At 38.8% G+C, this 15,720-nt stretch overlaps 1 protein-coding gene across 1 annotated transcript in view; it reads right to left on the bottom strand.

The window, feature by feature from the left end:
• SH2D4B (SH2 domain containing 4B) overlaps positions 1-15,720 on the bottom strand; it is a 204,168-nt gene that overhangs the window by 47,170 nt on the left and 141,278 nt on the right. Inside the window, exon 8 of the mRNA XM_070945383.1 lies at positions 10,216-10,343. Coding sequence (XP_070801484.1) covers positions 10,216-10,343 — 128 coding nt within the window. The remainder of the gene's footprint in view (positions 1-10,215; positions 10,344-15,720) is intronic.

The following is a 15,720-nucleotide window of genomic DNA, read 5'->3' as shown; positions in this document are numbered from 1 at the left end:
CATGGTCGATGGTATCAAAAGCCGCTGAGAGGTCTAACAGGACCAGAACAGAGGAACAACCCCTGTCCCGAGCCCTCCAGAGATCATCAACCAACGCGACCAATGCCATTTCTGTGCTGTGCCCAGACCTGAAACCCGACTGGAACGGATCTAGATAAGACATTTCCTCCAGGAATTGCGGAAACTTTAGCCTCCAGGCCCCTAATCATCCCTGTTGCTTTTCTATGCAGTCTTTGAGCCTTTCTATTTTCCAATGTTTCCTGTTACTTCTCCACTGGAATATCAAGTTGGTTAAGTACAGCTTCCTACTGTTTCCTGAATAGCAACAGTTTTGCTGTCTGACTCTTCCTTATAGTGCAGCATAATCACACACATTTCCCTCGTATGATTCTTCAACTGCAAGCAATTCCAGCGAGGGCAGATCATGAGCATAATGTTGCCTTGAGGAACCTCAGAAATTTCACCTCTGCCAAGGAAGATTTCAGTCTGACAGTTTAAGTGGCTACTGCCTAAAGGCAGGAATCAATAAAATATTCCCTGTAATTTGTGCAGGCACAAGGTGGGTCAAAAGAGAGACTGTTTGTAAGAAAGTCACCTGTACAGTTAACATTTTGCTATTATGTTCATAGCATTCCAATTAAATCAAATGAGAAAGAAAAACCATGAATGAAATGAATGCCAACATTGGAGGAAGTGGATATTAACGTGTGTAATGCTAGATTCAGATCATTTATTATACAAATGGATTTAATGCCTGCAATTCATTGCTAGCAAGATTTTCAGCTTTGAAAATTCCCTCTCTATTTCAGTGACATCGTTGGCCTGGATGGTTATGAAAGAGTGTAATTTGATCAATGGATTATAGGATCCCTAGTAGATTCAACTGCCAATGTGCTAGAGGAACTTTGGAGACTATAATTTTTCATGTTGGGAACAGCCGTCAGCGTTTTCTATCAGTTAGAACAAGAAGTCCCCTCCCAGTGACTTCATACTTTCATTTGCAATGTTATTTTTGGAAATAATCAAATGTATAATAATTTTTAAAAAGAAAAAGTCAATCAACCACCAGCCCCAAAAGATTTTGCCACCAAAATTCAGACATTTTGCTGCCAAATTCCACTGACATTAACTATAGAGTAGCAAAAAGGTTGCTCAATCCTATTTTTTTCACATTTACTTTAAACATTTAATGCCATATAAAAAGAAATCTGTCTTTAAACTGCTCAGGCACACATCTTTTTAGTGTCAGCATTCCAGAACAACCCCAACTCCAAGTAAAGACGCGGAAGCAAGCATCTTCCAAAGACTTCTTTACTAGAATAGGCAAATTGGCACATCTGGGGAAACCCGAATCTGAAAAGCCCAGGTTTTCCTTCAGTAAGTCAAAGCTCCCCAAACCATCCCCTTTTCCACCCAGTCGGTCACATGCTCCAATCAACATCTGTTCCATCCCGATCCAGCCCCCTGACCACTCCTTCTCCAGATGCTGGATCGCCCTGACCATGACCGTCAGGAAGAATGCTATTATGTCTACTAACCCCTTCTCCTACTTTCCCACACATGAGAACGTGGCAGCATTGGAGCTTCCGGCCTGATATGGCTTCCAAAGCTGACATTTAGTGTCTATAGCACTGGTGATATTTATACAGATAAGTCCTTGCTTAGCAACCATATGAGGTTCTGATAGGCCCTCCCCACAACAGATGGTACTTATGACCTGGATTTGATATCCTAACCCCTTCTGAGTCCACATGATCACATTTTGGACTCATTTTGGACTCATGAGTGCTGTGTTTGCTTAACATCTACTGCAAAGAAAATGCCATAAAATTGGGTTCATCATATGATGACCTACATAATGACAGGCATGACTTATGACTGTAATTCTGGACTCAATTAGGGTCCTACATCAAGGATTACATGCACTGCTGGAGACCCTCTATGTTCCTGTTGAATTCTCAGCAATGCTTGAGAGAATGTCAAGCTTATAGGAAGACTTAAATGTTCTAATTTAATTGTTCATTTCCCTTTTCCTTTCTACTAGGAGATGGACAACCTACAGGAAGGGTTTCTATGGAGGTTCTCAGTCATCCATGCCATGGTTGTCCCAAAGATGCTTTTTCAAAAAGCAACTGGACATTCTTTGTTTTTCCTTAAAGACATTCGCTTCTCATCCAAGATGCTTTTTTGGGACTATGAGAAGGATGCTTTTCAAGAAAAGTGTAGCAACAAAAATGATCACATTCCAAATCAGATGATGCTGAGTCCATGTATTCTAGAGATTGTCCCATACCTAGTGTTCTGTCCCCGTCCCCACACACACACAAACAGCCAGCCGGGAGTTAAAGAATTATTTGGCACACACCAGGTTCGTTATCAGGAACTTGGCAGCAATACGATAACTGTCTGCCAAGTGCTTTACTTCAAGAAGAGGGAGTTTTCCTCCACCAGATAAACACCGACAAATACACACAGTTTTCAAAAACAGTCCAGCTCAAACAGAAACCTTCAGCAGATTCAGGCATTGTACAAAGTGACTAGCAGAAGTTAGCTTTGTCCATCACAGAGTCTAAATGGCCACCACACTCTCTTATATAGCCTGTGGGGTGTGGTCCAGTGACTCAGCTTAATCCCTGGCACGCCTCCTCATCTGCTGCAAATGTTTATCTCACCTTCGTTGGCGTGGATCCAGGAACGACGTATCACCATCGCTGTCATCAGAGACACCTGGCTCCTGGCCAATCTCCTCTCCCTCGGCAGGCACCTGAGGCATAGCCAGAGAGGAGGGGCCTGGAGAGGGAGGCCTGGCCGGCTCCTCTCCTTCATGTTCGGAGCCTTCTTCCTCCGATAAGATGGGCTCAGGGATCGGAGCCACAGCACCTAGTTAGAGATACCAAAAAATGCATCTATATCTTTTTCATGCAAAGCACGAACATCTCAAGAACATGCAACACAACCAAGAAAGTAGGCAGAAACATCCTACTACTCAATGTTTGTAGATGATCTTGCCAACATTTTCATCCTCTGGGGAATAAAGGATTTTAATAGCCAATTACATGACATCCAGCAGCTTGGGGTTTTTTTCCCAAAGGAAGAACTGCTACTGGAAATCTTCTAAGAACTTCAGTAGTTTTGGGTCAATTGACTTCTAATCATAGCTCTTGTTAATTCCAATTTGGTTTGCAAGAATGCACACAAAGCTTTTTACAGTCACTTCAGGAACTGTGGTTAATTTCTTTTTTCTCAGCAGACAAGAGTCCTTATAAGAATGCAGGGGTATATAAAAATGATAAATACGTAAACCAATGAGCAGAAAGTAAACTGACCACTCCATAGCCCTAAGTTGAGATGAATGATCCACTTTACTTTCTTTCACAGTCAAACTTCTGGACTTCATCCCCTATTTTTTAATGAAGAAATAGTGAAAATAATGAAGATTATTTTAATCCTTGACCAAAGAGAAAATATCTTCTGTCTCCCATAGAAGCTATCATTAAAAAGAGGGTCTTGGACACATTAAATCCAAAGCTTAATCATGTAACATGGGATTTTTCACTACTCCAATGTTAAAGCTTGATCCATGCAGTTTTTAATTGGTATCAGAGTTGTGCAAACTGGGTCTAATTTGGATGTTCATAAACATTCCAAAAATTCTTCTTATTTGCCTGAGATGCCCAAATCTTTGGGAGCGAATCTCTGCATTGAATTTGATTCATTTCTGGACCACTAAAACACTTGCACAAAAACCCTTTAATTTAGTCTTTGTACCAACATCATTTCATTCAAACACTGTGATGCTCCTAATGTGAAAAAATATTTATAGCAAGTGTAGCCAATACAAACTACTACATCTCTATAGAGGACTATGGACATTTTTAAGGTCCCATTTGGCTAATGAGTGTACTATTACTTTAACTATAATAAAAAAACCCTTCCTTTCTATGACCGTGTAATCCCTTAATTCGGCATAGGGTCAGAGCAATGGATGGAATTGAGTATTTACTGGCCAGATGACCTTCCTAACTCCTACATGAAGTTCACAGCAGACATTTTTTTCTTTGCTCCTGAGGAGAGAAACATCTGAGAGGTCCTTGGTGCTTTCTGAACTTGCTTGTTTTCTTGAAAATGTTTCATTACCCTAACTATGTTAGGGTAATAAAACATTTGCTAGCACTGATGATGTTACCAGCTTCCATGCTGCTCCTCATTGTTAGATGAAAAGCTTACACTGAATAGGAAACTCATCTTGAAGTCAGGGAATGGTACCCAAAGCCAAAATTATGCTTTAATTCATAAACCTTTGAATATGTGTATGTCAACCCCTCTCTACATCTATCCTAATGCCATCATTCTTTTCTTTTCCTTTTTGAATCACAAGAAGCAACTTCATCCTTGATCTTAGTACATAAACACCCGAGTCTGAGTTAAACACAAACCGAGGATGTTTGGCATATTGTAGGAGGTTAACAAAACCTATCTTCACATTAGCAATTAGATCATTAGTATGAATAATTCAGGATTCTAGGTTTCTCATTTCACCGTAATAGCAATGCTGGTATTTTATATATATTTCCCTTCCTTTCTCCTTGCCATATGTCACAGCTCATGTTACCTTACTTGGATATTCTGCTTGCTTCCTTTGGGAGGGTGCACCTCTGAAACATTTATCAAGTTGGCTGATAATGTCTTGATTCCCTTTTGATCAACTACAACAGCTCTAGAATAACAGACCATTCAGAATGTTGAACAGACGTAAACAATTATTCAGAATTAGAATGAAGCAATGCACTGCTGGAAGAATGAAAGTATTTGTGAATAAAGAGGAGGGGAAATCAATCTAGGAAATTACATTTTTATATATTATTGAAGAGGGAATCTTGAAAGTAGCCATAGTTATTTGCAGAAAGAATTCTCTCTCTCTCTCTCTCTCTCTCTCTCTCTTTCTTTCTTTCTTTCTTTCTTTCTTTCTTTCTTTCTTTCTTTCTTTCTTTCTTTCTTTCTTTCTTTCTTTCTTTCTTTCTGTATCCCACCATTTTTATATTTACAAATAACTCAAGGCAGGAAACATATCAATACACCTTCTGTCTATTTTGCCCACAACAACAACCCTGTGAGATGAATTGGGCTGAGAGAGAGTGACTGGCCCAAAGTCAGCTGGCTTTCATAGCTAAGGCAGGTCTAGAATTCACCATCTACTGGTGATTGGCCCAAAGTCACACAACAGGTTTTCATGGCTAAGGCAGAACTTGAACTCACGATCTCTCACTTTCTAGCCTGGTGCCTTAACCCCTAGATCAAGCTGGTTCTCTAGTTTTATGGTCTAGATTATGGACTTCCCAAAATTTTAGCATTACTGGAAGATATCCAATTGCCATACAACAAGGCAGACAATGACTGTGAGTGTGTGTTGAACTTTCAAATTTGGTCCTAATTGACTAGCTATGTGGCCTTTCACCAAGCTTAACTGACCCTGGAAAAGTAAAGCCGAATGAGACCTTATTAATATTTGACTGGTAGAACACCACCAAGGAAGTCCAGGGCTTTAGGCTGAACTCAGAAATTGAGACACAATCTAGAAGACAACAATGGTAAACCATTTCCATATTGTTCAGAAGAAAACTGATGGTTGTATTCATGAGTGAATCCTTGGTGCTGTCTGTGTTTGGTTGTTTTCTTGCAGATGTTTCATTAGCAGTGATGTTACCTAATTTGGTAATGAAATGTGTACAAGAAAAAACTGAGCTCAGAGAGAAACAAGGACTCCTTATGTTAACCCTGAGCTACATATATTTTCCTGTATTGCCTTGTGGAATTGGGATCGTAGAAACACCCAGGAGCATAGAAGAGTTCAGAGGCAGATGCATGAATAAATGTCTTAAATGTATTTATTCATATAATAAAGCATATTAACTATGTACAAAGGCTGTCTCAGTATTCATTATAGGATAGGGGGCAAACAGTGTGTGTGACTACCCTGATCAGAGACCAAGTCTCATGAGGAACAAACACGAAAAGAGAGAGATGGAGAGAGCAAGGTGGAAAAGGTTGGAGGGGGTTTTATACTCAGGGTAAGCCCCTCCTTTCCACATAGGGGTGGAGACACTCTCTGCCTCCACTGGTGTCTATATGACACATGTGCCAATGGCTTGCAAATACTTGACATGCTTGTACTCATGTAGACATGGGGAGTTGATTTCATCTTGAGGACACTTCACCATAACAGCTACTCCATTCCATTCAATTCAATCAAGCAATTGTTATTGTTGTTGTTGTTTTCAGAAACTTCCTGAAAGTTCCCTCCTTCCCACTTTGATGTTCCTTCCAGAATTGTTCCAGAATTGGTCTGGGCATGCTATGCAGTCTTATTCCATATGTCAAGCATTCCATATGTCATCCTTTCAGCAACTTTGACAAATCTCATGGGTTGTCACAAACAGGAAGGTTAAATTTAAGGTTACATTAGCCAACATGACTAAATACCCCATGAAGCAGAAGGAGGAAAAATGGTCATAAACAGAAACTTAAATAAAGCTCTTCTTGATGTACCATATATATTTATTAAATAACTCATTCTCATGGCATCCAACTTATTCTGATGTTTCTCTTGGCAGTCCCAACCCTTAAGTCTAGTTTAGGCTCAATTAGTTCAGTCTTCTTCAACAAAGATTTATCCCTTGCTATAGACTAGTTACTGCCTACTGTCTTTCTGCCGGCATTTGTACATATTAACAATTTCTATTCATTAGAAAATTTTCTACTGTGGAAAACAAATAAATCTACTTGATACAGGGGCTATTGTCAGAATAACAGAACAATGATTTATTTATTAATATATCACTCATTGCTTGTCTGGAGCATATGCACCAGAGACAAATTCCTTATGTATCCAATCATACTTGACCAATAAAGAATTCTATTCTATAACAGAATTGGAAGGGACCTTGGAGGTCTTCTAGTCCAACTCCCTGATCAAGCAGGAGACCCCATTGCCATTCCAGACAAACGGCTGTTATGTCTCTTCTTCCAGTGATGGAGCACCACAATGTCTGGAGGCAAACTGTTCCACTGGTTAATTGTCCTCACTGTTAGGAAGTTAATTCCAGGTTGCTTCTTTCCTTGATTAGTTTCCATCCATTGTTTCTTGTCTTGCCTTCTGGTGCTTTGGAAAATAATTTGACCCCCTCTTCTTTGTGGCAGCCCCTCAAAGGTTGTGACCCCTAATCCTTTTTTTCACTAGATTAGACATACCCAATACTTGCAACCATTCTTCATTTATATATGACTTGCAACTATTCGCTGCACGCTCCCTATCCAACCCAACTCTTTCGGTCTTTGATCCATTAATATTCAAGTCCATATTCCTCTTTCTAACATTCCCTGCAAGTCAACACGGCATCATAGATACACAAAAATACAAACATCCCCCTCACATCAACACTAGAACTGTTCGTACATTCACCCTAATTTTTAACAAGTATCAACGATTCTGAATGAATTTGTGATAACATATTTTGTATCCAACATTCTGATTTCTCCAATTCAGCGAAGGATGATCCTGCTTATCATTACAACCTTAGTAGTAATTCAAGACAACAGTGAGATGAGAATGATTGATTGGAGGAACTGGGTATGTAGTCTAGTAAAAAGAAGGACCAGGGTTGACATGATAGCAGTGTTTCAATACTTGAAGAACTGCCACATGGAAGAGGAGGCCAACTTATTTACCAAAGCACCTGAAGGTAGGACAGGAAGCAACAGATGGAAACTAATCAAGGAGAGAAGCAACCCAGAACTAAGGAGAAACTTCCTAACAGTGAGGACAATCAACTAGTGGAACAGAAGTTGCCTTTGGAAGTTATGGGTGCTCTGAAAGCTTTGATACACCCAAATGTTTTTAATGTTGGAAATATTGTTAGATATAAGGACTTACTAACAGATAAGGGGGATTTGAAAGGGAAACAAGAGCTGGAAGAATAGGGGATTGAGATGGATTGGTATATGTACATGCAGATACAAACAAGATATGAAAAAGATGCTAAATTATATGGTTTTCACTTAGAAAAAACAGAGTTGGATGGGATACTCATGGGAACAGTGGATGAATTAATTAAAAAAATCTATAATTTTTTTACTAGGCATTGAACTGGAGGAGGAGCAGGTAAAGGAAACAATGATAGCCTGGGCAAAGAATTTTGGACATTCAATAGATCTAGATAAATAGCAACAGCTATAGGAAAAGAATTATAAATGAACAATGTCCACTGCATATAAGGAAAATCAATATAAAATGTTTTATAGATGGCATATGCCCCCTGAGAAACTGGCAAAAATGTTTAAAGATAAGTCAGCTAAATGTTGGAAATGTCACCAGTAACCAGGTTCTTATTACCATATGTGGTGGACATGTCCAGAAGCAAAAAATTATTGTAATACAATTAAGATATGGCTGGAAGAAATGATACAACAACGTATTGATTTAAAACCAGAACTGTTCCTATTGGGTATCCTGCCAGAAAAAATTAGCAAAGAAAATATCTATTTGATTATACATGTAATAACGGCTGCAAGGATTGTTTATGCACAACACTGGAAAGCAGAGAGAATATCTATGGAAGGCAAAGTAATAAAAAAAAAATTAGATTGTGCAGAAATGAATAGATTGACTTTGATGATTAAAGAAAGAGAAGATTCAGAATACTTTAAGATATGGAATCAATTTTACTATTGGTTAGAAAAGAGATACAAATAAGGAAATTAATAGTTATATATAAAAATACCATAATCAGAATATTTTGTTACTGATGAATTGTTGTAATTGATCCAATGAGAATGAAGACAGAAGAAATAACAAAAAGAAGAACGATTGGAGACAACACCGAGATGTCACACGGAAGGAATGACTGATGTATTAAATGTTTGTTTGTTTTAAAAAAATAAAAAAAAACTTTTTTAAAAAAGGAAGTTATGGGTGCTCCATCACTGGAGGCTTTTAATAAGAGACTGGACAGCCATTTGTCAGAAATAGTATAGGTCTTCTGAGTGAGCAGGGGGTTGGATTAGATGACCTCCAAGGTCCCTGCCAACTCTGTTACTGTTACTGAAATAATATTGAAAATGTCTTTCAGGTAGCTTGATATGCTGAAAGATCACTTTCCTTCTAACTCTGCAGACTAAGTTTGAAACTCTCTGTTCCAGAAATTGAAGTATATCAGAAAAGATATTTTCTGGTAGTGGTACCTAGTTCAGAATATCCTCCCCTCTTTTACACGTTATATTTTTTATCAGATGTGATCTGTTCCTCTCCAAGATCCTTCCCTTCCTCCTGCTCTTTCCTCCCCGCCCCCCCACATCTATGCAATTACATTTGCTCCAAGTCATTTATTTTTAAGTGCCTGGTATTAAAAACAGCCACCACAAATTCTCTAGTTCTGCTCTGGTGAGATGCAAATTATGAACAGAGTTGTTACTTAGAAAAAGCTTTTAAGAGTGTTTAAATACCTGAAAGGGTCAAGGTTGTGTTTTTTCTTCTTCAAAGTATTATGAACCCCTTTCTCTCTTTTTAGTTAAATGTATTTGAGCATTCTGTGCCACTATGAATATATGTTCCTGATTATCTAGTTTTATATCTGAGTGCCAATTTTTATCCTGGACAACATACGCTACTGTATTTATAAACTGTAGTTTATTGTTTCATACTGTAAACCACTTGGAGAATAAAGTTATTTGGTCACTTTGTGCAAATATAATAAAGACTGTAATCCCTTTTACCAGGGTAGAGTCAGGATGACTGAATGGAGCTGAGCATTTACTTCCTGATACCTATGCAGAGTTCACAGCAAATATTTTCTCTTTGCACCCTGATAGAGAAACATCTGCCACTGCCTAGGATTGCACTCTCAACCTTCTGAGTTGGAGGTGAGCATCTTCATCTCTAGGTCACCACGTTGGTCACCATTAGCTACTAGGTTACTCCAACTAATAAATATTGTGTGTGTGAAGCTGAGGTATACCCTTTGGAGATATATCAGCTTCATATTATCTTTTAAAAAAGAAAATTAAAAAAAATGTAGTTCTGCTTATAAACATGTGCTGGACACATTTCAAAGCCATTAACCTTTCATGGAAAAAGCATGTCTAGAAATTCACCATCACCCAGAGAACAGATGGGTGAAGGACCTTCAAACTTCAGAATGCTAATAAAGATTATTTGTTTACCATGGAACCAAGGAGCAATAGCATTGGAGTTTCTTTCCAAGCCGGCCCGCCGTGGAATCTGTTCCTCTTTGAACCACTGAATGATGACTTCTCTGGACAAAGGCCTCTGGGGCCACTCCCATGCTTTGCTGTGTTAAATTAAAAAGAAATAGAGGTTAAGGCCATGCAGGGAGGAGCTGCATTAGGAAGAAACTGCATTGTAGTTACAAAATAAGAGGGACTTGAAAAAGAAGCTAGCTGAGCCATTTGTCGTTCTGTTCACAGAAGGTGACAATAATATTTTGCACCTTCCGTAAGCAAAGTGAAGCTGTAATTGGGTATTAAATCTAGACACGATACAAGTCAGGAGTGGCAAGGTCACCTAGAGAAAGCCTTTTCAGCATTTTGAATAAGTCAATTTCGCTATTCTTCTCATCCTGGGGCTTTTGAAACACGAGGGCTGACTGGCACCTATTAAAGTCCTGGTAAGGAGGAGGTTGAAGGATGGATTCATAGTGACAAGGAGATCTTGCCCGATGGGCGATAGGGAAAATAATAAAAAGCAACAGCATCTGAAAGGAAAACTCTTTCAAAGAGCAGTGGGTAGCAATTTTGCATCTTGTATTTATTTGTTTGTTCAATTTCTATGATTGCCCATCTCAGTCAATGATTCTGGGGCAGTTACAGTTCATAAAATATATTAGAGCTTTCTCTTTCTCTCTCTCTCTCTCTCTCTCTCTCTCTCTTTCTCCTTCCTTCCTTCCTCCCTCCCTCCTTCCTTCCTTCCATCCTTCCTTTCTGTCTTCCTCCTCTAGCCCCCCCTTCCTTCCATCTTCCTCCCTCCCTGCAGCCTTCCTTCCTTCCTTCCTTCCTTCCTTCCTTCCTTCCTTCCTTCCTTCCTTCCTTCCTTTCTTTCTTTCTTTCTTTCTTTCTTTTCTTTTCTTTTTCTCCCTACTGGAGAAAGAAAGTTCCTGCAAAGTTCCTACATGTCAGCATTCCAGAAAGTCCCCAACTCCAAGTAAAAACTCTGAGGCAGGCATTTCTCAAAGTTCCATTTTATTTGAGTAGGTATACTGGCATATCTGGGAAAACCCGAATCTGAGAGTTCTGGGTTTTCCCTCAGTAAATCGAAACCCCAAATCCAGCCCCTTCGCCCATCAGTCTGTCACATGGTCCAATCATCATCCATCCCCACTTGAGCCATCCCTGCAACCATTCCTCCTCTAGATGCAGAAACACCATGACCTTGACCCAAGGGAAGAATGCTATTATGTCTAACTACATTCACTCTCCTAAATCCCCCCTCCTACTTTTCCAGGTGCATGGAATTGGCAGCATGGAAGCTTCTGGTGCTAATATGGCTTCCAAAGCTGACGCTACAAAGAGGAACTCCCTATTTGCTTTATAAGAGTAAATGGTGACAATTGTGAGTCCTGACACTAAAAACAAAACACAACTGAAGTGAGAGACCTGCTCTAATTTCTGGTGACTCTTCATTAAACAACCTCAGCAACAGAGAAGCATATTTTTTTCACTAGTTTCTTCATAATCCTAGGACTAATTAATAAAATCATATGGTGCATGGAAGCTCAGGAGAAGCAACTGATAGTTTCCTCCATCTGCTGCATATTTTCCATTCTTGAAAATGAACAGAACTGTGTACATAGGAGAAAAATCAGTTAAAAATATGTCATAGAAAATATTGGTTTGTTGCCACCCTTAAAAAAAAAAGCTCAGGGAGCACCAAAGACCCCACCGTTCAACCCTGAGTTACAAATATTCTCCTTTAAATGAAGTAGGAATGCAAAAGAGAGGTGATGAATATGACAAGCAAGAGAAGCCTTCTTGGTGATAATTTTGTCCACTACAACTGAGGAAAACCAATGTGTCAAAGACTTTGATTCTGCACTAGTGGATGCAACCTACTAAGAAACACTGAAAAGAAAACCCTTGTGCTGTCTCAGAGAGAGAGGTTTGGCATATACTAATAGTATCATTGGGACTATCTATGTCCCCAGGCACTTGAGATGTTTCAATTTGAAAAGAAGCCATCTGGAGGGAGTGACTTGGGAGGACGGTGACCGATCAATCGAGTTTGGGCAGCAGCCCATGTCGGAAGGCAGTGGAATCTTTGATGAGTGTGGATGGGGAAGAAGATGGCCCGTAATGGCCGAACCGCAGAGCTGACAGCCAGATGAGGAAAGCGGTGGTGAAGTGGAATGTCGGTGGACCCGAATTGGCTGAAATCAGTTCCAATTTCCAAAGAGTGAGTAGAACGGCAGGGAGAGAAGCTGAGCGAAACCCCTAGCTGATTGAGAAAAAGAAGGGGCTCCTCTTAGAAGGAAGGGGGGATGTTGCCGCCCCCCCCCCCCATGATAGCAGCGGCAAGGAGATTGTGGAGCTTTTTTCTAAGACACACAAGGATAGAAGATAGAAAGAGAGGGATACCGGTTGCTAATTAGACAGAGTGGATCTGGATCAGGAGATTTTCATGGGACTGCACAGGAAAAGTTGGATAGTTTGAAACAGTGGTGGGTTTCAAAAAATTTTACTACCAGTTGTCCACCCTCTTCTTTTTTTTTTTTATTTTATTGCAAAAGTTTTACAATTACATTTTCACCCCTTTTTCCCCCCCCCACCTCCCCCCCCAAACTTCCCGACCTCCCTAACCCTCCCTAACCCTCCCTCCCCCCAGACTTCCCTATAATATACTCATAATCATGACGAACCCTAATATAACACTTATATATAAACTTGAGCCCCTCCCTCCCCTGTATAATTTTTCTCTTTATCTCATTACTTTAAAAAATTTCTAGTACATTATTTTCAAGTAAAAGCTATTTGATACTTTCTAGTTTGATATTTGTTCTGAACATATTCTATCCACCTTTTCCATTCCCACTCATAAGTCTCTTGTGAACAGTCTTTTAAATATGCTGAAATCTTCGCCATCTCTGCAAAACTGGCCATCTTCAAAGTCCATTCCTCAATAGTGGGCAAAGCTTCATTCTTCCAGTATTTACCTATCAACAATCTTGCTGCTGTTATCATATACAATATCAATTTTGTTTCACCCAATGTAAAACCCTTAACTATACCCAATAAAAACAGTTGTGGAGAAAATTGAATTTTTTTCTTCAAAACATTCTGCATGACCCACCAAATTTTTATCCAAAAAGCCTTAACTTTCCTACAGGTCCACCAAACATGATAATACGTAGCATCCAAACATTCACATCTCCAACATTTTGGCTGAACATTAGGGTACATACATGACAACTTTTTGGGATCTAAATGCCATCTATAAAACATTTTGTAGAAATTTTCCCTCAGGTTCTGCGACTGTGTAAATTTAACATTCTGAACCCAAATTTTTTCCCATGTTTCCAGCATCACTGGTTCTTCAAAATTCTGTGCCCACTTAATCATACAATCTTTAACTAATTCAGTTTCTGAATCTCTTTCTAACAAAACATTATAAAGCCTTTTGATATGCATTGGACCTTTCTCTCTTATATGTCTAACCAATTCTTCCTCATGCAACATAATACCAGTTTTTTGGTCCTCTTTCCATCTCAATTGTAATTGATTATATTGTAACCAAGTTAAATTAATCCCTTCATCCAACAGTGTCTGCAATGTCTTCAGCTGCCATCTGCCCGCATCTGTAAAAAGAACCTCTTTATATAAAAACCCTCCGAGTGACATTATATTTGTATTCCACAAAGTATGACCAAGATCCAGCCATAACGGTATTTTATAATCCCATTTGAATCGGTGCTTCTTCCAAACTCTCATCAAAGAGTCTCTAAGTATATGACTTTTGAATACTTTATCTACTTTGTCGTCGTAAAATAAGTAAGCATGCCATCCAAATTCAAGATCAAAACTTTCTGCATTCAATATTCCAGTCTTTTTCCTTCCAAACCAATCACTTGTTAAAGTTAAAGCTGCTGCATCATAATATAGCTGTAGGTGTGGAAGTTTAAGACCTCCTCTTTCTGGAACATCTTGCATAATTTTCAATTTCACTCTCGGCTTCTTCTCGTTCCAGACAAACTTATTCACTCCAGATTGCCAAACTTTCAATTGTTTATCACTTTTAAGCACCGGAATCATTTGAAACAAAAAAAGAAATCTTGGCAAAATGTTCATCTTAACTGCTGCTATTCTTCCAAGTAAAGACAGCTGCAGTTTTTTCCAAGTCTCCATGTCTTTCTGCACCTCTCGCCACAACACCTCATAGTTATTTTGAAACAATTTCATGTTTGATTCTGCAACCTAAACTCCTAGATATTTTACCTTAGGTACAGTTTCAAAACCTGCCCTCCTTTCAAGCTCATGTTTACGATCTTGTGTCATGTTTTTAACTATCATTTTAGTCTTTTTTGGATTCAGTCTAAAGCCTGAGACTTTACCATAGTCTTGTATAATGTCCTTCATCAGGATTATTGATTCCATTGGTTGTGATAGGGTAACAACCAGATCATCTGCAAATGCCTTTATTCTGTAATCCTCTTGCCTAATCCTTATTCCTTTCAAGGTATTAGAATCCCGTATTGTATTTAACAAGACTTCTAGTGTTAGAATAAATAAAAGTGGGGACAACGGACATCCCTGTCTTGTTCCTTTTTCAATTTTAAACTCTGTTGTCAAACTTCCATTAATGATGATCTGTGCCTTTTGCTCTTGGTAAATTGCTGAAATCGCCTGTATAAATTGATCCCCAAAATCCATCTTTTTTAAAGTCTTTAGTAGAAAATTCCAATCAACTCTATCAAAGGCCTTCTCTACGTCCAAAAAAACCAGCACTGCAGGAATCTGTTTATTCTTCTCAAGATATTCCAATAAATCTATTACTTGCCTTACATTATCCTTCATGTGTCTGCCCTCGATAAATCCCGCTTGGTCCTCATGAATCACCTTTTGGATTACTGGCATCAACCTGTTGGCTAATACTTTCGCATAGATTTTATAATCTGTATTCAAAAGAGATATTGGTCTATAATTCTCTGGTTTTTTAGGACCGACTTGTTCTTTTGGTATCAAAGATATGTAAGCTGTTGTCCATGATGGGGGTATTTTACCCCCTTGTTGAATATTGCAAAATAAATCTCTAAGTTGTTCCACCATTTCAGCTTGCAAGGTTTTGTAATACACTGCAGTCAAACCATCCGTACCAGGAGCTTTGGCTGTTTTTAACTGTTTAATTGCTACTATTATCTCCTCCTCTGTTATAGGATAATTCATTCTTTCCTTTTGTTGATCAGTAATTTTTGTAACTCTTTTATCGTTTAAGTATTTTTCTATAAGTCCATTCTGCACCTCCTCCTTGGCATATAATTTGGTATAATAGTCCACAAAAGCTTCTTTAATTAATTTTTGTTGAAAAATTTCTTTCCCTCCAATATCAATACTATCTATAGTCCATATACTTTGTTTTTTCCTCAATGTGTAAGCCAACCATCTGCCCGGTTTATTAGCGTTGCAAAATGTATTATGCTTCGCATATTGTAAGTTTGTTGC

Source organism: Pituophis catenifer, unplaced genomic scaffold (genome assembly GCF_029215685.1).
Source record: "Pituophis catenifer annectens isolate HBS135680 unplaced genomic scaffold, rPitCat1.0.hap2 SCAF_6, whole genome shotgun sequence".
Taxonomy (NCBI): Eukaryota; Metazoa; Chordata; class Lepidosauria; order Squamata; family Colubridae; genus Pituophis; species Pituophis catenifer.
The sequence above is the reverse complement of the archived record's forward strand: the minus strand, read 5'-3'. Positions and strand labels throughout refer to the sequence as shown.